Source organism: Lagenorhynchus albirostris, chromosome 3, assembly GCF_949774975.1.
Source record: "Lagenorhynchus albirostris chromosome 3, mLagAlb1.1, whole genome shotgun sequence".
Lineage (NCBI taxonomy): Eukaryota > Metazoa > Chordata > Mammalia > Artiodactyla > Delphinidae > Lagenorhynchus > Lagenorhynchus albirostris.
Window position 1 is genome coordinate 95,204,216 of NC_083097.1, and position 24,144 is coordinate 95,228,359.

General features: G+C 36.0%; 1 protein-coding gene across 4 annotated transcripts in view; it reads left to right on the forward strand.

Moving 5' to 3' along the window:
• Positions 1-22,434, forward strand: part of COMMD10 (COMM domain containing 10) — a 162,061-nt gene extending 139,627 nt beyond the window's left edge. For 2 of the 4 annotated variants that reach the window (XM_060143444.1, XM_060143446.1), the window contains 3 exons: positions 16,447-16,533; positions 19,660-19,719; positions 20,440-22,434. In XM_060143444.1, coding sequence (XP_059999427.1) covers positions 16,447-16,533; positions 19,660-19,719; positions 20,440-20,478 — 186 coding nt within the window. In that variant the 3' untranslated portion in view covers positions 20,479-22,434. The remainder of the gene's footprint in view (positions 1-16,446; positions 16,534-19,659; positions 19,720-20,439) is intronic. The other 2 variants (XM_060143447.1, XM_060143449.1) reach the window with 1 other exon arrangement.
• The last annotated feature ends 1,710 nt before the right edge of the window (positions 22,435-24,144 follow it).

The window sequence follows — 24,144 nt, forward strand, 5'->3', positions numbered from 1 at the left end:
TCTTCACTTATCAACTAAAATTGTCCCTGTTTATGGTTTACCAACAGGCTCAATTTTCCTGTTCTGCATCTTCTTGATCTCTCATCAACCTTTGGTATTACTGGCTAGCCATTCTTAGTGTTTTGACTTCAGAAATATTTTTTTCCTTAGTTTTATAATAATTTTAGGTAACATTTATTGAGCACTTAGTTTGTGTCATTCACTATGCCAAGCACTTTTCATGTCATATGATCTTTACTACAATCCTGAGATTAGTTACTATTATTATTCCCATTCACAGAAAAGGAAAGTGAGGAACTGAGAGATGAATTACTTTGTGTGAAGCCACACAACTATTAAGTGATGGAACGAGGATTGAAACACAGGCAGTCTGACTCAAGAACTGGTACTTTCAACTTCTAGACGCTACATCGCTTTTCTAATCAGTGTTTTCTCTCATCTTTTTCAGTTTGAGTCTAGGTTTTTATGTTTTCATTTGGCCCACTCTTACCTAAATATTATGTTAAACATTTCTGTATTCCTCAAAACTGTCCAAGTATCCGTCAGTACTTTTCAACCCACTAGGAGTTTAATACATGTTATGGACAAATTTCTTTTTGTTGTCCTTTGAAATTAAATTTAAGGAGAGCAAATCATTATAAGGTTCAAAGTTAGACCTAAAAGGATGTAGAAGTAACCTACATAGGTGTTTTTATCTTATCCATAATTCTTCAGTTTCCTAATTGCCAATACTATAACAAGACATTATTATGCTTGGATTTCATCATTAACAATTAAGATATGCTTTTCTTAGAGTTTAAGACTGAATTTAAGGCCAGTTTTTTCCATGTTAATTATTTGAAAATGGGTAACTCTACTCATTATAAAACGGATTATTGTCTAAGTATTGGTTGTCAGGTCCTAGTCTATGCATTCCCATGTCTTTTTACTCTAATAACTAAGCTAAAGATAAAATACCTATGAATTTTGTTCTTTACATTTTGTACCAGCAGAATGAAAATAATTTTTTATAACTTCAGTACTCATTTCCAAAATAATTTGAGGTACAAGTTAGGCCCGTTTGTACAATATTTGGCAGTATTTCTATGTCAAATATTTTACAACCTTGCATTTAATATGTCCCATGTATTATTAGGAGCCATTGTTTCCTTTTTAAAAATGAGTATAAAATTAATAAACAGTGCTTTGGAAATTATTTCTTTAGTGACTGTAGTAGGAATAGTTCATCTAGCAAAGGAAAAAACTTGAAATAAGTTTTCCTATTTGGTTGTCATGACTAAAAATTTCTCTGCTTTTATAGAAGTTTAGTAATATAAGCAAGTTTTTATTTATACGCACACATTTTAGAAAGTGAATAGTTGCTATTTTGCTCTTTGAGGACTTTTCTTAAAAACGTGTTAAACACAGATGTATTTGACTTGCAGCAAACCATAGTTCCTGAGACGATTAAGAGTTAGAGAGAGCTGGACGTTATCCATAGTGTGAACCTGTACCCTGTTGTTTAAAATGCCAGCTTGAGAGCCTTTAACTCACAGTGCGGCCCCTGCATCAAATGAAACTGTTTCAGGTCCAAACCACCTCCTGCCGTTCAGGATCCATCTGGCCCTGCTTTCTCAGGTGTACATTTTCCTTAGATGAATCCTAGTGATTAAAATGCAGGACATGGTGCTGGGGGAAAAGAAGGGTTTTATTTTGCAGATTTATTCAACAATAATTCAGGTCAAATTTTCAGTGTATATTTGAAACCATAATATTGTTTAATATTCTAGTTCCCTTTAGTATTTAAAAAATTACCGCTTAAAGTTCAGCTAGTCAGAATATTCCTTCACTAAAATCTAGCTCTGTCATTTTATAATTCATTCCACAGCACCTCACATCACTGTTACCTCCACCATAGCACTTAGCATGCAGAGATTTGATTTTCTACAACTCTCAGTTTCCTCTCTTATCAGGAGATAAGAGGGCATTAGCTACAGTGCTATGTAAAAGACAAATCAAGGTTTAATTTGAAAACAGAAGCCTGCAGTTTTGAGGCCCACCTGTTGACATAACAGAGACAGCATTGTGATCTCCTTTCTGACTTTTGGATCTGGGCCTTGCATCATATTGCTAATTTCTCACTGGCCTTTCTTAGCATGTTTTTTTTTTTTTTCCTAGTTAGGAGCTTGGTGGAGAGAGAAAAGATTTCTGTTAGATTTTGCACAGTGTCTTCAGTTCCTTGAAAGATGTGTCATCTAAATGCAAAACATGGTCAGTCCTTTTAGTCTAAGACTTGGTTGAATTATTTGCCTTGCCATTGAAAAGAATATTTAGTTCTTTAAAGCAAGTCTGTACTATGTAAATGACACATAGTGCTTACCATACATGAGTTCATGTCCTGAAAATCTAAGATACTATGTTCAGAGTAGCTGGCATTCATTTTGTGTCACATATTCATGAAAAAGAATAGTGAAAATATTTCTGATACTAATATTATGTTTTAATCTCTGGATTAGGTCACCAGTGAAAATGGACCTAATAGACTCATTCTATTAAAGACGTTTTATCTACTTCACAAAACAGTAACATACTTTTGCATTATTTGGTAGTCTGAGCACAAAAGACATTACATCCAAAAATAGCTGGAAGATGCAGTTTTAGTGTGAAGCAGTGTCATGTGGGAAAGGAAACCAACCCTCTGCATGCTCTCTGCCTAAAACATAATTCTCTACTTACTGGCTTTTTTTCACTGCCTTGGAAAGTCAGGAGTTTTCATGCAGTTCTAATAGTACTATTGAAATGGACCTTCATTATAGTACAGTTGTCTCTTGCTATCAGCAGGGGATTGGTTCCAGGATTCCTTGCGGCTACCAAAATCTGCGGATGCTCAAATCCAACAATCTGCCCTCAGTAGATTCCGCATCTGTGGTTGGCTGAACCCGCGGATGGGGAACCTGCAGATACGAAACCTTCTGACCGAGAGGGCTGACTGTATATTTATTGAAAAGATCCATGTATAAGTGGACCCGCTTTGTTCAAACCCTAGTCATTGAAGGGTCAACTACTGTATTAATGTATGTAAATGTATATGGAAAGGCCCTCTCTGACAACCCATAGGTATGAAAATACTTAGCTTTCAGAATCGTAACCCACATTTAGCTTAGATCTAAAGGATGTTACATCTTTTCTGGAAAGTAATTTATTTAGACAACATTTATATAACTCTTTGTATTTAATTATTAATCTACTACTTGCTCATTTAAAATGTTACATTTAAGAGAGATTTTGGTTTTGGTTTTCCCTGCTCAGTATTTTCCATGTGGCTTTATTTTCCACTTGATTTGAAAAGCCAAAAAAGATTCTATTCAATTTAGTAAGCATTTATTAAATATTTGTTATGTTCAAGACCCTGGGCTAGGTGCATGTGGAGCGTAAGCAATGATGACTATGATGATGATGACAAGGATTGTAAACACTTGCAATCATTGATTACTTACTGAATACCAGGTCAGGCAGCTGGCCTAAATGCTTCTACACATAATACCTATTTAATCCTTCTGTCCCTGTCAGGTAGGTGCTATTATTATCCCCATGTTACAAATGAGGAAACTGAGGCATAGAACATTTCATAATTTGTTCAAGACAGTGACTTGTGAAGATGGGTTTAAAACACAGGCAGTTTGACACTCAAGATCCTACCATAAAGGAGCTTGCGTCCTACTAGAAAAGTGATGGTATATTCACAAGGAAAATGCAGTACAAGGTAGAATATGTTAGATGCTGCACTACTAGCTGAAGTGTGGAAGATATTGGAGCTCAGAAGGAGACATGCGTTTCTTTGGGGAGATGGGGGAAGGCCTCATGGAAGAGGTGCCTCAGCGGGGTTTTGCCATGTGTAAGTTAGAAGAGTACATTCCCATTGAAAGGGGAAGTGGGAATAAAGGCATTGTTTTGAGAAAATACAGAAGTGTTCAAGGGTAGTAATAAGCAAATTTGTATAGCATCCTTGTAGAGGTAGCAGGGAGAAGATAATTCAACTTGCACTGTAGAAGGATTAAAGTGGCAACCTGGGGAATTTAAACTTCTGCCAGTAATGAAGAATCTTTGGAGGATCTAAACTCTAGAAAAAGAAGTTCATGATCAGAGTTGGATGGACTGAAGGGGGAAGAGAAGAACAGCCATGAGACTTTTTAAAACTTGGGCAGAGAGCATATTTAGTAATTGCGTCAGATATTTGAAATATATTTTACTCTGTAACTAAATGAAAACTAGGATGGCTGAAGTTAATTTGAATACACGGAAAAGAAAGATCTTCGTGCTTACACAGACCCTTAAATATGCATAGGTTTTCATTTAAACTTTAGAATTCAGTTTTCTGGTATTATTACAGATTCAAATTATAGATTATTTTAAAATGGAATTGTTATATTTTCTTTTTTAACTATAGGAGACTGTTTCAATGGAAAGGATTATCCAAGATGGAATCTGGACAAGGTTTAACATCTCTTTCTTATAAAGATGTTATAAAATATTTTATAGATTTTAATGTTTTACATCTAATCTTAGAAGATATCCTCTTAAGCTGAAGTAATAGGTCTGAGTTGATGCAACAGAAATAAATCTGTTGATACCTTCTAAAGAACTCCTCCTATTATGCTTTCATTTAAATCTCTTTCCATAACCTGACAATATGTAAAGTACAACATTAAAGAGAGTTGCACTCAAAACGCAATTTCATCTTTAGTCGTGTGAATGGTTACATGTGAATACCTTGCTTCATAGCACTGAAACAGTATTCTCTGAACATAGTATTTCTAGAGGAAAGATTTCCTATCATGGCTGCCAGGGGAAAGCTGATACACTTGGAGAAATTTTGGGCCACTCACCAAACCTGTGATTTCCTAACCCAGTTTGTCAACCAAGTTATACTGAGGTCATTATGCAGGCTGTGATTTCTCCTTAATGATTTTCATATTTTACTTCATAGGTTATGTTGACCTTTGGATTTCAGGCAGTAAATAAAATTTAAAAATCTTAGTTTAAGTTAGAAAAAATTGAGTTATTCTGTACCATATTTTTGTCCAGTATCTTTTTTCAAGCATTTTCATGTTACTTTTTATGATTTTTGTATAATAAAGTGATATATTTTTAGATTTGTCCCTTATCCTTTTCTAAAAACAACTCTAAATATACTGATTCTTTTTGGTTATTTTAGCCTCTTGCTAATGATCACCTCCCTCCCAACTTTCCATGCATGTGCTATGTACTGAGAATGATTTCTAACCATTATTTTGGTTCCTTAGATTGTAAGCCATCTTAGCTTACATACATATAGGTTATTAAAGAAGATAATGGGCTCTCACGTCTTCTGATCTGTGCCTTGCCAGTCTTAGTTTTTATTTTTTATTAGAGGAATAAGGGATAGACATGGGAGAAGTAGTGAATACTCTTTATCCCATTTCTGCATATTCAAATCCCATCTTCAAACACTAGGTCTAATTTTGCCTCTATTACAAATTTGCAATGAAAGTAAAAGAGATATTAGTTGCCATTTTTTCTCTTTCTTTTCAACTTTCTAATCTAAGGTTAATAATTGGAGGGCATTTAAAAAATCATTAATCTTGAGGTAGTTAAGAACTATATTTGTACATTTTTAAGTCTTTTGTTTGTTGTTTCTCATTTCCTTCTTTGTATTTTTATTTCTAGTAAATCTTTGTCCTTCTACTAAAGGGAAGGAGACAAGATGAGTGGTGGCAGACTTAACTGTATTCTTTATTTACTCTTTTTTTTTTTTTTTTTTTTTTTTTTTTGGCGGTACACGGGCCTCTCACTGTTGTGGCCTCTCCCGTTGTGGAGCACAGGCTCTGGACGCGCAGGCTCAGCAACCATGGCTCACGGGCCCAGCCGCTCTGGGCATGTGGGATCTTCCCGGACCGGGGCACAAACCCATGTCCCCTGCATCGGCAGGCGGACTCCCAACCACTGCGCCACCAGGGAAGCCCCTATTTACTCTTTTTAAGGACAAAATGTTAACCTGAATTATATCTGGGTATTGGGTTACATGCCTGTCAGCTCTGTTAGTCTCTGTAAATTTTAAATATTTCATAATTAAAAAGGAAAAGGTAGACTGGGAGAGGTTTATGGAAAGTTTTGACTTCTAGCCAAAAGAGGTAGAACTTCAATTGTTGGTAATGGGGGAGATACTATTTTTAGTAGAAAAGCAACTTGATGAAAGTGGCACTTTAAAAAACTGAATTTGGTATCTGTATTTAGAAGAATCTAGAGAATAATGAGACTGAAGAAAAGAAATTTAAGCGAATTCAGCATTCTAATTTTTGAGGACTTTGTGCTTAGGCCAGGGGGAATAGGAAGGAAAGGGCAAGGGATGCTGCTTTGTTTAATCGTTTTGGTAAGCATTCCCAAATGAAAGTGTAGGTATATTACTAATGCTGCATAATGCATTTCGTGTGCTTGAGAGCCTATCTCAGATCTAGTTCCTGCTGCATCAATACAAGTGCTCTTCATGAACTAGGCTAACATTTCAAACCAAGACCAAACTGAGAGCATGACCAGTAATATGGTTCTTACTCCCAAGCCACCCACATGGAAGATCATTTTTTAAGAAGGGCATCAGTTAGTTCTGTTACCAATAATACTGTTTTCCAATTAGTCTGGCCCATCTAGAAGTAGCCTTTTGTCTATTTGGAAGAGGTCTGACATGCAACATAGTCATTGGCTGCTTCTACAGGTTTACACAGACTTTTATTTTAAGCCAGTATCTTCATAAATGGCTAAAAGAGAAACCTTTAAACCATTATTTCACCCCACTTAAAATAATATTGCTCCACACGAATACCCTGTATTTTTACAAAATCATTAACTTTTTCCAACTCCGTGACACAACTGAGTAGTTTTTTCACAACTATTTTGGGTAAATCCCACCAACCTTATCAATTTTTCATTTGTTAATAACTCAGATGTGACTTGAAAGTAAAAATTACTTGTAATCACTTTGGGGTTACACAGATTTAACCTGTTCTTAAATTAGGTTGTATTCCAGTCATCTGTGGAATAATCTATGTCTTAATTCCCTGTTACCTTTGTCTGATTTTAAAGCAGCCCTATGTGACCTATAATCAAAAAGTGATGTTTGATGGATATTTTTACCATACTGTCATTTTTTTCCCATCCAGGTTAGGAAATGTATTTGAAATCCTTGTTTATTTTCTAGCACTGTAAAATGCTAGAAATTCTATAAAGCAAGTTCAAAATTATTATTGACTTTTTAATATGTTATTTAAAGGTTAGTTTCATTAACTTGGCCTAGGTCACAAAGCTCATTAATATTAATGACTAGGCTAGAGAGGCTTGTAGCCTCTCTAATCATCAACAGAAACAAAACGTTAAACCAAATTGTGTCGCTTTATTATGTTATGAATCATTCTAGGCAAAGACCACATACAACAATAGCTGAACAGTCCAGTTTTAATGTTTCTGATTCAAACCTTTGGCTTTTTATTTCTCTTCGTAGAGGAACTAGAGTTTTAAAATTGACACGCAAACAATTTTTTTATGGACTTCGTATGAATATATAATTCATTAAAATAAAACACTTGGAGCTAATCATTCAAAAAAGCATTTTTTATTAATAAACTTTAGAAAAAAGATAAAGCTTGGGGAGGGCTTCCCTGGTGGTGCAGTGGTTGAGAGTCCTCCTGCCGATGCAGGGGACACGGGTTCGTGCCCCGGTCCGGGAAGATCCCACATGCCGCGGAGCGGCTGGTCCCGTGAGCCATGGCCGCTGAGCCTGCGCGTCTGGAGCCTGTGCTCCGCGACGGGAGAGGCCACAACAGTGAGAGGCCCGCGTACCGCAAAAAAAAAAAAGATAAAGCTTGATTTTTAAAAATACCAATTTTAAAATCACATTTTTTTTCTCTTAAAGAAGTTTGCATGATATAAGGTCTTACTACCGTTTGAAAATGTATATAAATGTGAGCTCCTAAGTGATGTATTCTATTTATTCCAAAGATCTAACAGCCTCTGCAGCTGTCTCTAGGCCTTTCCTATAAAACAGCAGTGCATCAAATGATAGTGAAGAGGGCCTGAAATTTCAACCTTGACATGAGTATTTATGCTGTATTCAAGACAGATGATTTTACTTACTTCCACTTACATATAAACAGCAGGTTCTTTTAAACTGGTAGTAGTGAACATAATGTGGAATATGAATGCTTATTAGGTCACTTTTGTTAAGTAGAACTAATAATTTGAGATGTTTGTGTACAATAGGGGTTGGCAAACTTTTTTTCTGCAAAGGGCCAAATAGTAAATATTTTTTAAAAGCTTCCAGGCTGTGCAACTCCACTATTGTAACACAAAAGCAACCACAGACAATACATAAACAAATGAGTGTGTCTGTGTTCCAGTAAACCTTTATTTATGAACACGGACAGCAAGCCAGGTTTAGCCTGTGGACTGTAGTTCACCAACCCCTGGTCTACATTCATTTGAATTCCTCACTTTCTACTCACCTTTTTAATCTACTGGTATTGGCTTCTCCCTACCAACCCACCAAAAATACTTCTGCCAATGTCAGTAGCATTCTCTTTGTCATCTAAAATAAAAACTTACCAGTCCTTTTCTCAGTTGGTTTTGGGGAGCCTTGACACTTGAATCATACCTTCCTTCTTAAAACTCTTTCTTTAGGGTGTGTGATAGCACTTGTATAGTTTTTATCCAACTTTGCTCAAGGCATTCCTCAGGTTTTGTTTTTGCAAAGCTCCACTTTTTATTATAGCCTATTCCTTAAATATTAGTGTGCATAAGGGATCCATTTAAATTTTATATTTTCCAGAATAGGCAAATCTATAGGCACAGAGAGTAGATTGCTGGTTGGGACAAGGAGTTAGGAGGGTTGGTGGATGATAGCTAAAGGGCATACAGTTTCTTTTTGGGGTGATGAAAATGCTCTAAAATTAATTGTGGTGATGGTTGCACAATTCTGTGAATATACTCAAAACCATTGATTATACACTTTAAATGGGTAAATTGTATGGTGTATGATCATCCTCATAAGGCTGTTAAAAAAGTGTAAGTAAGTTAAATTCTCCAATGTCATTATTTTTCCTAAATTAAAAATTAAACCTACGTTCCACCCTTTACTCAAGTACCATAGTACAGACTGAACTATCTCCCAGTGCTGTTCTGAATTCATAGTAGCATGCCCCAGACACTACGTTTTAAATGTAAAATGAAAATCTTATTTGAGCTCCAGATATATTCAGAATTATAGAAAAATATTAACTTGTTAGAACCATTTCTTTGTTAAAATATGCATTATTAGTTCATTTGATGATTCCAAGAGGAATTTGCAAATTATAATCAGGTAATGAGGTTAGCAGGGAACTAATGTGGATGGAAAAAAATGAGCTCAATCTTCATCTGTCACCATTACAAGTTAAAAATTTGTAATGGAACAACATGATTACAAGTTAACAATTTCTTCTAGATGGTTACTGCCTTAAATTAACCCATAATCAAATTAGTATTATAGCTGCCTGTCTTTAGGATTTGGGGTCCACATGTGTTGAGGGTGAAATAGAGAGTTTCCTATTATTATATTACAGGTTAACAGTGGATTTTCAGATGGCGCTTACATGATAAATTCAGCGCCCTCCAGAACATGGAGCAAATATTGAACTTACCATTTTTATTTTTCAGAAACAGAGCTTCCAGTTAGCTGTTAAGAAGTGTAAATTGTAACGAAATTGTGAAATTAATACTCATTTAGGTGCACATATTCATTCTCTTTTCCTTGCAGACTGACCTGACAGCACAATATGGAAAAAAATTAAACCGACTTATGTTTTTAATTGTTTTTTTCTCAACACTGCGAATTACATTAGGTTGTTTAGTTTAGGATGCAAAGTACATAGTAGCTCTTGAAAGTACACACACACCATCCAAATTTCTATGAATTTACTATGAGTACAGTAATGTGATTTTATGAACAAAGGAGAAACCCAAACTTGGACACTGAGCTCATAGTCTTTAAAACTACGTATTGAAAACATAGTATGATTTCAATTTGATATCTGTAGTTTACCCGGAATCCTTCAGCTAGGATACTAATACATGTTTTGAGAAGTTAAGTAATGCAGCTATTCCTAAATCTGTAATGATAATGCTTCAGTAATCAGATAAGTATTTATAATTAGAATAAAGTATAATTTTCAGAAAAAGATAGCATCACTTATAATATTTATACAGGAAAAAACTCCATTTTTTTGCTGTCAGTGCTCTTCTTAACATAATTTCTTACTATATTTAAGGAGCTTCATGTAATCATATTCAAAACCTCTTATCTTGCTGATTATATTCAGCAACCATAGCTAAATATTTCAATACCAAAGCTGAAAATCGTAATGACATATCAGCATACACATAATAAATTAGAGTTAATGACTACTATAGAAGGTGCATTTTGATTGGCTCCAAGTTTGCGATCTGCTCATGCATAGCACACTGTTAATTTTTAAAAGGACAGAAAATATGGTGATGATATGACTGCCAAGCATATTGTTTTGTCTACGCAAGAATAAAGTAATATTTTAGCCAGAATGAAAAGAGCGTACACAGATAACGGAGTAAATGTTCTAACAGCTGAAGTATATATCCCAGATTAAACATTTAGTGGCAATATTTCATACACACTTTTACACAATTTTTATATTGAATAAAGATTTCTGGCCAAAAGTGGTTTATTGTTACGTTGACAGCCACAACTGCTGTATTTTTAACTAAGTATGTACAAAACCTCGAGTCTTCGGCTTTCACCAGTTTGAGACAGGCACCTTCAAGTATGAGAAGCCATTTTTCAAGCTAACTAGAGAATCAACACTTAGAGTTTAATTTTTGTCCTATTTAGCCTACATATTTACTGAGTAAGCAAGAGTTATAAGACCTGTCTGCTGTCAGCATTGGGGAAAATGCAATAGAATACTTTGAAAACATTGTCATCAGGCAAAATCCATTTATTCTGATACTTTCCATATATAATATTTTTTAATATTTTTCCCCCAGTGGGGTGAGAGGGAACATATTTAAATTTAATTCTTAAAATTAAGCTCAATAACCATATATTGTTATTAAGTACTATGATCAAGTACCATACTAGGCTATTAGACTACAATAAAGAAAATAAAGGCTAGCCCCTCCCTTAAAGAGCCTACCATCAGTGGAACAAATGTAAGTAATTCCATACAGTATAATAGGGAAAGGCAAAGATAGAGGTATGCATAGGGTGCCGCAGTGTCAACTGAGCTGAGTATTAAAGATCTAGCCAAATGAAATAGCTGGTATATGCGCATGTGTGTATGTCCATGCACACACAGGAGCAGTTGGGAGCATTACTGGGAGAAGACAGGGAACAGCGTGAACAAAGACCTGAAGTATGCAGAATGCTACTGGTACTGCTGGTGCATGCAGCACATTAGGAGGGTATTAGGAGATGGGGCCATAGGTGGAGTCATGGGCCAGGTTTTGGAAGTCTTGAGTGCCATGTTAATGAGCTAGAAATTTGCTTTTGCTGTTTATGTACTGCCTGTATTCTTAAACAGATAAGCATTTTGTCAAACTATACTTTTCAAAGGTTGAAAAAAGATAAGTTACAATTGGTTGATTTGACCCTGGGGAAATGCCTTTTGTGGCTTGTATTTGTTGCAGTCGTCTTTTTATAACGTCTATCAAACTTTGACATAAGCTCAGGGTTTTCAGTTTGCCCACTGCCCTCCTCAAAAAGCAGGGCCAATGCCTGTGAGGTTTTGGAGCCTGCTAGGCTAGACAATGTTTTAATGAAGAGCTTCTGGAATCATAGGACTTGAGGGAGCAACAGAAATCAGCTCCATATTCAGGTGAAAGTAGTGATTTTCTTGCTCCATTTCTCTGTATGATGTAGTATATTCATTGGGCTAACAGTTTTGTTTATATAATTGGAATTAGAATTTTAAACATGGCAATTGTGTTAACTTTTGTGAAATTTTCACAGTAGCTTTTTTTAAAAAAAAAATAATGTAACTGAGACAAAGAGAGTTGCTTATATTTTTTTCTGAAAATTTTTGAGAAATTTAAGACCTTCACCTGACATTTTACATCTCTTACTTGGCATCTCATCAGCCATATTTATCAAACTATTTACCCTCAGCAAAGCTTTTATGTATTTCTGTGTATAATGAGTTAGAGAAGGGAAGCAATTGTGCAAATTCATGGGAAGAATTTTTTTTCTATAAATTAGCTTGATATGCAGGTGAAAGTGTTGTTTTATCTTGAGTTACCATAATAATGCAGTAGAAAGAACAATGACTAGTTCCACTGCTGTATACTTTATATGAGTTAGTTCATCTTTTTAAGACTAGTTTTCTCATCGGTTAAGTAAGACGGTTGAACTATGTTATTCCTAAAGCTCTTTCTTACTGGCATTTTTTGGTCCTCTAACTCCCTCAGTTCCCCAATTTACTTACTTTGCTTATAGAGGTGTGCCTTTCAACATCCTTGAGTCATAGAATTGAAAAGGACCTTGGGAGACTGTGTAGTCCAACTGCCGTGCAGAAAAATGGAAATTTGCTCTTTCCCTCTACCTAGAATGTTTTGCTTCCACCTTCTCAAGCTAGCATCCTCTGAATCGGAGCTGGTTGTAACCCCTTTTGTTGCTAGGATTAATTCCATTGATCTGACAATGAGCAGAGAATCCCTTCTTTCTCACTGTTCCATGTACATTCTTCTTATAGTTGGAAGCTTAGCTGTAAAGGGCAACCTGCCTACCTAGAAAAGGATCTTTCTTTGGTCAAGAGTATATGGCTTATTCATCTCTGTATCAGTACCGTTTAGATGTTTATTGAATAACTGTATATTATTGGGTGGCAGAAATGGTTCATGTTCATGTACATGAGTAGAGTTTCACTAACTATTCAATAATAGTGAAGATAGTCAACAAATAATAATAGAAATACTGGAATATTTTTACAGTGATCTGTAACTGTATATAGGTACAGTTGTAGATAATACAATTTTTAGATGTATTTATTTAATAAATGGTACCTAATGATTTGTTTTATAAACCCATTCAGTAGAACTTGAAATATTAATTAAATATTATAGCTATCCATCATTTCTGTAAGTGAAAAGGAGAAAACTTCCTCTCTAAGTCCCTAGCAAATTATTTTTAGATTTAACCAGGACAAGAGATTAGTAGTTTTTCTTTTACTGGAATCCTCTACTCCTGATTTTCTAGATGAAAAGATAATTGTATGATTTCTGATTCTAATATCCTACTTAATTTTAAAAGCTAAGCAATGTAAAGTTGGTTTAATTCTTATCTATTTATATCTGTTATTTAGAGGTTATTTCTGCTTAGATAATTTATGATGAGGTTAATACATTTCTCTCTTGGAAAATGTATGTGTTCCTAATTTCTAACTAATGGGAAAGCAGACGATCTTTTTACTGTCAGCTTTCATCAAGTTAGACCTCTCTGAAGACCTTACTAAATTCTATTTCCATGGGAATTTTGCTAATGGGTATGTGCAACATTATCCAGGTGCTTGCAGACAGGATTACAAATTAAAAATAAAAGAAATGGGTGAACAAATACATCTTTCTTCTCTTTTAAGAAATTGGCAGAATGATACTCTTTGCACTTTCATTTTCACTTGGCAGTGTTTTCAGATAGGGTGCAGGAAGTCTGCGTGGTATTAATGCATGAGACCAGCTTAGACAACATAAGTAATGAATTTCCTAAATGGGTTCTTGGTTGCAATCTTATATGTATAAAGCAGAAGAAAGAGAGTAAATCTTCTAGTCTGTGTATATTTAGTTAACAATATTAGTGAGTTTAATGGGTCTTACTGGAAAATGGAACGTTGAAGGCAAGCCACATAGTTTTATTGCCTGTGTGCCAACTTACTAAATTATTTTGATTCATGTCATAAATGCCATATATTTCCACATACCATGCAGAAAACATTTGTGGACTTGGTGATACTCATCATTTATGAAACACCTACCTACCTTAAATATTGGAGTTCCGAAGGGTTCTGTCTCAGGCTGCCCTCTCTTCTCATACTGCATTCTTCTCCTGGGCAGTCTCATTCAGTTTTAAATAGCAATATATCAGTAACTCCCAAATGTATATCTCTTATCTAATTTCCTTTTCTGTCTTTCCAGACTTATTTCAGATATTTTCAGGGAAATATCACAGACATATCAAGCTAATTGTGTCTGAAACTGCACTTTTGATTCTCTTTCTTCGCATCTACTCCTCTAGTTTCCTATCTCAGTTGCATCCATCAGTTTCTCTTGCCGGAAACTCGAGAGTCATTCTTGACTCCACCTATTCCTTCACCTCCTCCCCCAGCTCAAATCTTTCACTACATGCTATCTCTTCTACCTCTTAAACCATTTTTCAAGTTTTTTTCACTTTTCTCTATCACTGTTGCCATCACATTAGATCAGGTCACTATCTTTTGCCTAGACGAATGCAATATAGCCTCCTAACTGGTTTCTCCACATCTAATTTGTCCAGCTCTAATCCATTTACAAATAAAACCGAAAGTGACTCGTTAATATGTAAATACAATTACATCATTCTTAAAATTCTCCAGTGGCTTTCCGTTGCTCTTAAAGATCTTCTCTCTGTCCCAGAAGAGATGATGGGGCCTATTGTTAGTTTGCTGGGACTGCCATAACTGTACCACAGACTGGATGGCTTAAATGACAGAAATTTATTTCCTCACAGTTCTGGAGGCTAGAAGTTTGAGATCAAGGTGTCATCAGGATTGGTTTCTTCTAAGGCCTCGCTCCTTGGCTTGTAGATGGCCATCTTCCTCCAGTGTCTTCATACAATCGTTCCTTTGTGTGTGTCTGTGTCCTAATCTCTTCTTATAAGGACAGTAGTCATATTGGATTAGGGTCCACCCACACGGGTTTGTCTTTTTATTGTTGAATTATAGGAGTTCTTTATATATTCTGGGTGCTATACTCTTATTAGATAATGATTCACAAATATTTTCTCCTATTCTGTGGGGTTTTTTTACTCCTTTACTTCTTGTAAATCTTAACTCAAATGTTATCAGCTCAGTGAGACCCTTTTTGACCATCTAACCTTGAATCTCCACCTACCTACCCCCAAACACACATTCCCTCTCCCTGCTTTATTTTTCTTCCTAGCATTTATCACCAACAAACATTTCTATATGTATGTTGTGAATTATGATGATGATTTTATTATTATTGTTATTATTGTCTTTATTACGTTTCTTGTTTATTGTCTGTTTTCTTCAACTAGAATATGGGGAATTTTGATTTCTATTGCTCATTGCTCTTTACGTAGCACCTAGAACAGGCCTGTAGGCCTTTAATAAAAGTTTATTGAGGGCTTCCCTGGTGGCTCAGTGGTTGAGAGTCCACCTGCCGATGCAGGGGACACGGGTTCGTACCCCGGTCCGGGAAGATCCCGCGTGCCGCGGAGCGGCTGGGCCCGTGAGCCATGGCTGCTGAGCCTGCGCGTCCGGAGCCTGTGCTCCGCAACGGGAGAGGCCACAACAGTGAGAGGCCCGCGTACCACAAAAAAAAAAAAAAAAAGTTTATTGAATAAAAAGGAATGAATTTAACACATAACAGTGCCGGGTTTTTTTTTAATTGGGGAAATATAGCACACATACAGAAAAAGAGCACAGTAATTTGTCAAAAAAAAAAGAACACCCTTTTACCTACCACCAAGATCAAGAAATAAGTTATTGCCTAATTTATAATAACAGTCAATAATAAGAAGAAATCAGAAGCCTCTCTTATGCCTCCTCCCAATTACTGCCTCCTTTCTACAGTCACCCAGAGGTGATCAGTATTTTGGTATTTCTGGTAATATTTTTGTTGCTTTACTTTATACTTTTACCACCTAAGCATTTGTCTCTAAAACCTTTTCTGTTATTTTTTTAAATATTCATATGCATGCAGTTAATCATACATGTTCTTCTGTGCCCCCCGCCCCGATGTTCAACTTTATTTTGTTAGTCATGCATGATATTGTATTTGGCTGTAGTTTATTTTCATGTCTGTATAACATTCCATTGTATTACTATACTACAACTTACTTACATATTCTTCTGTTGAAAGAAATTTTGGTTACTTCCATTTTTAGCTCTTTTGAATCATAATACTATCAATATTCTTGTACTTATGTCATGGTGCCCAAATGTGTACATTTCTATTGAGCTCAATATTAATACCTAGCAGTGAATTTCTGGGTCATAGGGTGTGTATATATTCAGCTTTAGTAAATAATGCCAGACAAGTTTCCAGGGTAGTTAGAAAATTTTCACCCCTTCCAGCATATATTTTCATATGTTTTTGTTTGGACATCCTTTTCTGGGAAGTGTCTGTTCAAGTCTCTTGTTTTTTTTTTTTTCAAATCAGATCAAGCCTGTCAGTCCAGGGTACTCATGGGCAATCTGGATGCACCCCTTTCAGCTGGGGGAACTGCCAGGAACCCTACCAAGAAAGGTAGAAAAGGGCTGTTCCTAATTATTCTCCCCCACCCCCAACCCTTGTGTTCCACCACCAGCCAGGCTTCCAGATCATTCACATTGGCTAGAGTCCCTTTTAACAATCGAATCTGGCATCTGAGGGTCTCCTGATGGTGTCCTCCTTCTCCCCAGCCAAATGCTACCACCCAGGTGGCTTTTTTATTATTATTATTGAGATATAATTGACATAAAATGGTATTAGTTTTAGGTGTACAACATAATGATTTGAACCTTTCCATACATTTTCTGAAGAGTAAACAATGAAGTTTAAAGAGTTGATTCTCATTTGATAAGCAGATTTGTCACTTTCTGGTTATATTCTCAAGGAAATCTAGGAGTGTGCTTTCCTCCCAAAAATGCTGGAGTCCCAGGGGAGATTTTGATCAGGTCTACTCCTAATATTTATGGGACCTGAAGAAAGAGTAAAAATGGAGGCCATCATCCATTCTAAATTTAAAGTCATAAATAAAGTTACCAAACTGTTAAATGAAACGTGAACTGTACTTTTTTCTTGATAAGGTACTTTTGTACAATGTCTTGGAAGGCCAGATTTGAGTTTAAGATGCTTAGACTCTGTGGGGTTGCATGTCAGAACATGACAATGTGGGAAGTTGTCCCCTGGCCAGCACCCCCCTTTCCTTTTTTTTTTTTTGCGGTATGCGGGCCGTTCACTGTTGTGGCCTTTCCCGCTGCGGAGCACAGGCTCCGGACGCGCAGGCTCAGCAGCCATGGCTCACGGGCCCAGCCGCTCCGCGGCATGTGGGATCCTCCCGGACCGGGGCACAAACCCGCGTCCCCTGCATCGGCAGACGGACTCTCAACCACTGCGCCACCAGGGAAGCCCCCCTCTTTCCTTTTTATCCTACACATCTAAGCTCCATCCTTACTTCCCTAAACGTAAAAAACAACTGCCACTGGCCACCCCTTAGGTAAACATAGATTCTCAAAATTTGGGATAATCTCTCTACACATAGACATGAAACACTTAAAACCACTCCCATACTCTTCCATATTCTCATGGTCTTCTCTAAGTCATTGTGAGTTGAATGGGAAATGATAATGATAATAGCTACCCATTATTTTGTCAAGCATAAGAAATTTTATATCAGGTATCAGTTTTTTTCCTTCGTGGGGCTAAGTATTTCAGTAAAGTAAGACTAAATTTAGTTGACCTTTGAACAACACAGGTTTGAACTGCACAGGTCAATTTATACTTGGATTTTTGTCAATAAGTACTGTGGCCCTACTTCATCCACGGTTGTCTGAATCTACGGATTCGGAACCACAGATCTGGAGGGGCATTTATGGGACTTCATCCGGAAAATTTAGTATCCACAGCGGGTCCTGGAACCAGTCTCCCGCAGATACTGAGGGATTACTATTATGGATGGATGGATAGGTGTATGTGTGTGTGTGCCTGTGTGTGTAAAATAAACATATCCATATATATGCACACACTCATGCACACACACACATTATTTTAGCTATTGTTATTTTAAGAAGTATTTTTTTAAAGTTACCTTCCTTCCCTTTCCTCAGGGTAACATTCTAGAAAACACTACCCTGAAAGAAAGCAAAGCAAAGTACAGGAAACAAGAGCCTAGCTTGGCTGCTACCTCTAGGGGTACATCAAATGAGCTGTTCTCATACTGATTCAGTCTTCAGTCTCTCCTAACTTTCGGCTGGGGAGGGGGTGGTAAAGAAATGCACTTGCTTTGCTTTTCCCTAGGGTAAACCTAGGTTTATCATTCCCCTTTAACTGCTGGAAGGAAATATAGCACTGCTAGATAATGCCGATTCAGCCTTTGGAGGTTTCAGGATATGTGCCAGTTAACCAACTGATTCTTCTAATATGATTTGAAAAATTCATAGTTCTTTTTTTTATCATTCGGAAACGCTAAGGCTTTAAAGCCGGTATGCTTCTTCATTCATTTTGAAACTTACATGGGTGTATAAGAGAAAACGAAGAAAGGAATTGGAGCCTACGTGCTTAGGCTTCATGGAAAGGGAGGTGCCGTTTCTGAGCAGAGCCCCACTGACTCTCCTAAAATTAGGAGAAACCTTGTTTTGAAAATGTTGGCTTTGTGAATGGAAATGGAAATCATTAAAACAAATAAAACAAAAAAAAGTGAGAATAGAAACTGATAAATAGAATTAATACAGTGTTGGAAATGACCATAGGCAATTAAGTGCATGAATCAATGTCTGTTTGCAACAGTTTTCCACTTCTTCAATTCATGGTGCCTGTTGTATGTCACGTGAGCATGACAGTATGATCAGAGCGGGTGATACATTCTTGGTATTCTCTCCCCATTAACTTTCACTTCCCAAAGGTACGTTGAGTAAAATAAACATGTTTGAACAATTTTCAGAAACAGTGTTTCCTCAGTTTACAAAATCAACCAAAAGCGGATTGGGGTGGGTTGGGTTAATGTCGCACTTTACTGCACTATCATGCATACGTACACAATATTACTTAGCATCTGTAGCATCCATAACGATTTCTCTATTGCATTTGAGGTGAAAGGAATGAGCAGGTTTAAGTCCCAGCTTTGAAGCTGTTGTGTTGTTAACTTGTGCTGAGTCTGTACATTACAAAAGGTAACAATCTCAGCACGTTAAGATCATAGCTGTTAGATTAATGCTTGGAGGCAGCAGCTGTGCTGATGTGAGGCATTAATGGCTGGATGAGTTCAATCAGATATGCTGCCTCCAGTGTCTTTGTGTAATGGTATTTACTAGATTTCAAATGGACTGCTGAGAAAGATGAAATATAATCTCATGTATTATCTCTGTCTTGAAAAAATACGTAATGAAATTGTTCTCTTGTTGGAATATATTTTATTAACCTCTGTGGAGTCAACTTAAAGAACAGATGCCCCTATAGAGTTGAAACCTTTTGCTTAAGTGGAGTGTTAGTAAATGTATTTTTGAGTTCTTGGATCAGTGGGGTTGAGTAGAGGAGGTAAGTTTGGTTTGTTTGTTTTTTTTTAAACCACTCAGAATAATATGGCATATTCTGAGGCTAGCTGGAGAGGAAAAAAAAATGCAATGTAAATTGTACACAACTAAACTTTTTTCTTTCTTTCTTTTTTCTTTACAGAGCCTGAAGAAAGTTCTTGTGGAATTCAGTCACAAGGAATTGTTTGATTTCTATAACAAGGTCTGTATTTTTTAAATAATTTCTGGTAATGTAGGGTTTTTCACATTGTTTCCTCCACTTTATGAATTCTTATTTTTAAATGCCCATTACAGAGTTGAGTTCTTTAAACTTCCCTTATAAACATCTTATGTTTCACAGTAGGAAGCATTGCCAAGATGAAGAGAATCTGACAAACTAAATCAGGAAGAGAATGGATATGGTTTTAATTAAAGCAGTAGGATTGTTGTTTTAATGTAAAGCATTAAATAATAAACTGTGTGGTACCTAGCCACACTGGCACTTTAGAGATAGGTAATGTTAAATATTTTAATTTCTGGGCCCAAGGGAAAAGGCAGATACCAGGCCTTTAAAGATTTATCTTTGAGGATATTTCGTGTTTCTTTGTAAATACTGATTTTGTAATCAAGGAAAATGCACTGCCCCCTCTACCACCCTCCCCCCTTTAGAAATCTAAAATGAAAGAGCTGGGTGCATTTTAAACAGTACTATTTAGAAATCCTCTTTTACAAATTGGAAAACAGATAGCAAGCTTGAATTCTAATATCCACATAAAAAGAAAAATTTTCTAAGTGGTATATTTATTGCTTATGTGAGTACATTTAAAATACATAGTTACCAGTTACATTCTTTTCTTTCATTTGCATGTTTCTAAACAACACTTCATATGAATTTCTCTCCCTTCACCAACTTTCTCTTTTTTTTTTTTGTCTTTGTAAATAGCTAGAGACCATACAAGCACAGCTGGATTCCCTTACATGATGTTCTCAAAGACTGGTTTCTCTATCACACTCCTGCCACCTCATTGTTTTGCATTGAAGATAAACTGCCAGGTTGTGTTTTCTGAAGGATTCATTAGCTTTCTTCATGTAAATTATACGGTTTATTGCTTCTTATATAATAACAGCCAAGGAAGATCATTGTTTTGAGTACTGGAGTTGTAACATACATTCTCCAGTTCTGTGAGCCAACAGCAAGCAATTGTTAAGAACATTTTTGTTTTAAGGGGAACAAAAGTGAATATCATATTGTTTTTACTGTCCTATTTTTGCTTTATTGCCTGACCTGTTTATTTTTTACATACTTGATGATACTTCTATGTATCAAGAAGGGTCCATGGATACAAAGTGTAATATGTACCATAGAACACAGAACTTCTTTAATTACATTAATAAAAATAAGAAAGTAGCCACAGTCAATTAAATACATTATGGCATTTGTTTCCTTTAATATAATGAGTGTATTTTCCTTGGAAAATAATATAGGAAAGAAATTTTAAATAGAGCTAGTACTAGTACATCAGCCAACTCCAGTATGAGCATCTCTGTGCACTTTCATTTTTTCTCTGAGTTTAATGATTTAATAACAGTTCAGGTTTTTGTGTGCTTTTTTTTGTACTGAAAATTAATAATGATTCATTTCAAGGTGTGGGAGACAGATTCAGATCATGAATAAAAATAGTTGTAATGAGTGCTAAAGGATTATCCTTAAAATTTTAAAACAGAATGTAAAACAAATTTTATGTTCTCTTTTTGTAAATATGTTAATTTCAGCCAAGAAGATTTTTATCTCTTAGAATTAGTTGAACTGAAGTGCACAGTATTTTATGCTATGGATCTATATAAATGGGAGTATGGTTGCCTACAGAAAATAATATCAGTTGAATTTTTATGAATGAAATGTCTGCACTATATTATTTCCAGCGAGAAAGACAGAGTGAGGGAGGAAAGGAGAGAAAGGGAGAGGGGAGGGGGGGAGAAAATGAGAGAGAGAGAACAGAGAGAGACAAAGAGAGATTCAAATATAACTTCACGTGAAAGAATTTGATTTCAGAAATATCCTATAGTTAAACAGAACCACTGGATTTAAATCACATTCTTTATATGAGGTATCTGAGTAATATGAATGTTAAATGTCTCCCAAATAAATGTTTAGTACATGGAATTTATGCCCTTACTTATTTATATGTGTGCTTTTATGTTGTTGCTTAGAAGGATTAGGTGTTTGGATTATTTCAGAATGTAAGTATTATAGTGGCTGTCCATACTTGGTTGATTTGAAAAGTTTTTAAACTCAAACTTCCATTGATAGGATATCTAGAAGACGTGTTTATAGTATAATGGGATTTGTTTCCATATGTAGCTTGTGGGATCTATCTTATATTTTTACGCTCTGTTCTGCTGGTCCCCAGAGGAAAGTACCTGACTACTGTAAACATTTTGGTAAATATTCTTTCAGACTTCTTATCTACAAATAAACATACATCATTTCAAGTTGAATTTGTTGGGCCTTCCCAACAGTGACCATATGAATAGGTAGAAGTTTTCATTGGTTTGATGCCAACTTAACTCCCAGTGTACGTATCTAAGTTAAATGTGACACTTCATAATGAAATTTCCTATTTGTAGCTTAAAATAGTGGTAAATAGTTTTCTCTCCATCAGTCTAGTTCAGGAAAGTCTGACCAAAGGCATTGAAGGAAGGACAAGTAAGTAGTAGGTCTAATTCTAACTAAGAACATAATTATTCCTGAAATATATTTAATTCCAGATAATTTTATTTCTTAAGCTACCACCATTGTTATGATACACAAGTAAAAGAAGATATCATTCCCAAAGATTATTAAGGTGTGTGTTACATTTTCATAGAAATAAGGTGGGTGGAGCCATAAGTGGGAACTGAAACCTACTGTCTTAGCAAATAAACATGTTTTGTATGAGTGCTTGTCATGAGGATTGAATAAAAATATAAATTACTTGTTAGAAAGGAGTACTACAAATAATATTTGCAATTCTCCAATTATTAAATATGATTATTTTTAAGTAGGAAACACCAAAAAAATCATAAAGGAGTAACCTAAAGTCATAGACTCTCAACATCCAGAAACAGCCGTTAATGACATTTTGGTAGATTTTATTGAAGGTTTTTTTGTTTTTTTTCCTATTCATATATCTTTCTCTCCTATCTTTAAGTAGTCCTTCATTTGAATGAGTTACACTTTATTTATTCAATCTGTTGTTGGACATTTAGACTATTTCCAGTTTTTTAAAATACTAAAGAACTCAACTGGTAAAGATCATTATAAATAAACCCTAAACCACATTTCTCATTACTTTATTAATATAGGTTCCCAGAAGTAGGATTATTATGCCAAAAGTATGAAGATTTATCTTCTGTTTTTACTTTTTTTTTTTTTTTTTTTTTGCGGTACGCGGGCCTCTCACTGCTGTGATGTCTCCCATTGCGGAGCGCAGGCTCAGAGGCCATGGCTCACGGGCCTGGCCACTCCGCGGCATGTGGGATCGTCCCAGACTGGGGCACGAACCCGTGTCCCTTGCATCGGCAGGCAGACTCTCAACCACTGCGCCACCAGGGAAGCCCTCTGTTTTTACTTTTAATGGGATTGTATTATAAATATAAAATTGCCTACATTTTTTAAAAAGTGTTTTTAAAAAAGTCTATTTTGCTCTCTTACTCCCTAGAAATACCTACCTAACTAGTTAGAAACATTTGGTTTATATCTTTTCAGATATCTCATGTAAATTCAAACACACACACACCCCTCTTTGTATATGTTTTTATTTATTTACATTTATTTTTTATTTTGGTTGCGCTGGGTCTTAGTTGGGGCAGGCAGGCTGCTCCTTAGTTGCAGCACACGGCCTCCTTAGTTGTGGCTGGTGGGCTCCTTAGTTGTGGCATGTGAGCTCCTTAGTTGTAGCATGCGAGCTCTTAGTTGCGGCATGCACGTGGGATCTAGATCCCTGACCAGGGATTGAACCCAGGCCCCCTGCATTGGGAGTGCAGGGTCTTAACCACTGTGCCACCAGGGCAGTCCCTATTTACATTTATTTTAAGGCCATTTTTGCATATTGATGAATTGTTTTCTCAAAGGTTCATAACAGTTTATACTCTTACCAACAATAAATGAGAACTCACCTGCCTCAAGCCAGCTTCATCACCCTCTTCCTCCTACTGTACATTTTATTCTCAACATTTTTTAAAATCTAGGAATGGGTTTGGGAAGGGTGTGGAGTGAGAGTGGGTTGGAGATTGAAGCATCACTAATTACTTGGGATATGTTATGTTGATAATTCCAGAGGGATAGAAGAGAAAAATTTCTTCTAAAATCAGCAAATGTGAAAAACAGTTGCACAGTGTTTAAGCGTAAAAGCACTGAAGTCAGACATTTACTTCCTCAACAAATATTCAGTAACTGCCTATAGTGCCAGGAACTGTGTGTATGCTAGACATTATGTTAACAGTGATGAGCAAAATTAATATAGTTCTTGGCGTCTTGAAGTGTAAAGTGTTAGTCAGTTAAAAAACAAGCAAAATGTAACAACCTAATTGGGAAAAGAATTTGAAAAGAATAGATACATGTACATGTATAACTGAATCACTTTGTTGTACACCCGAAACTAATACA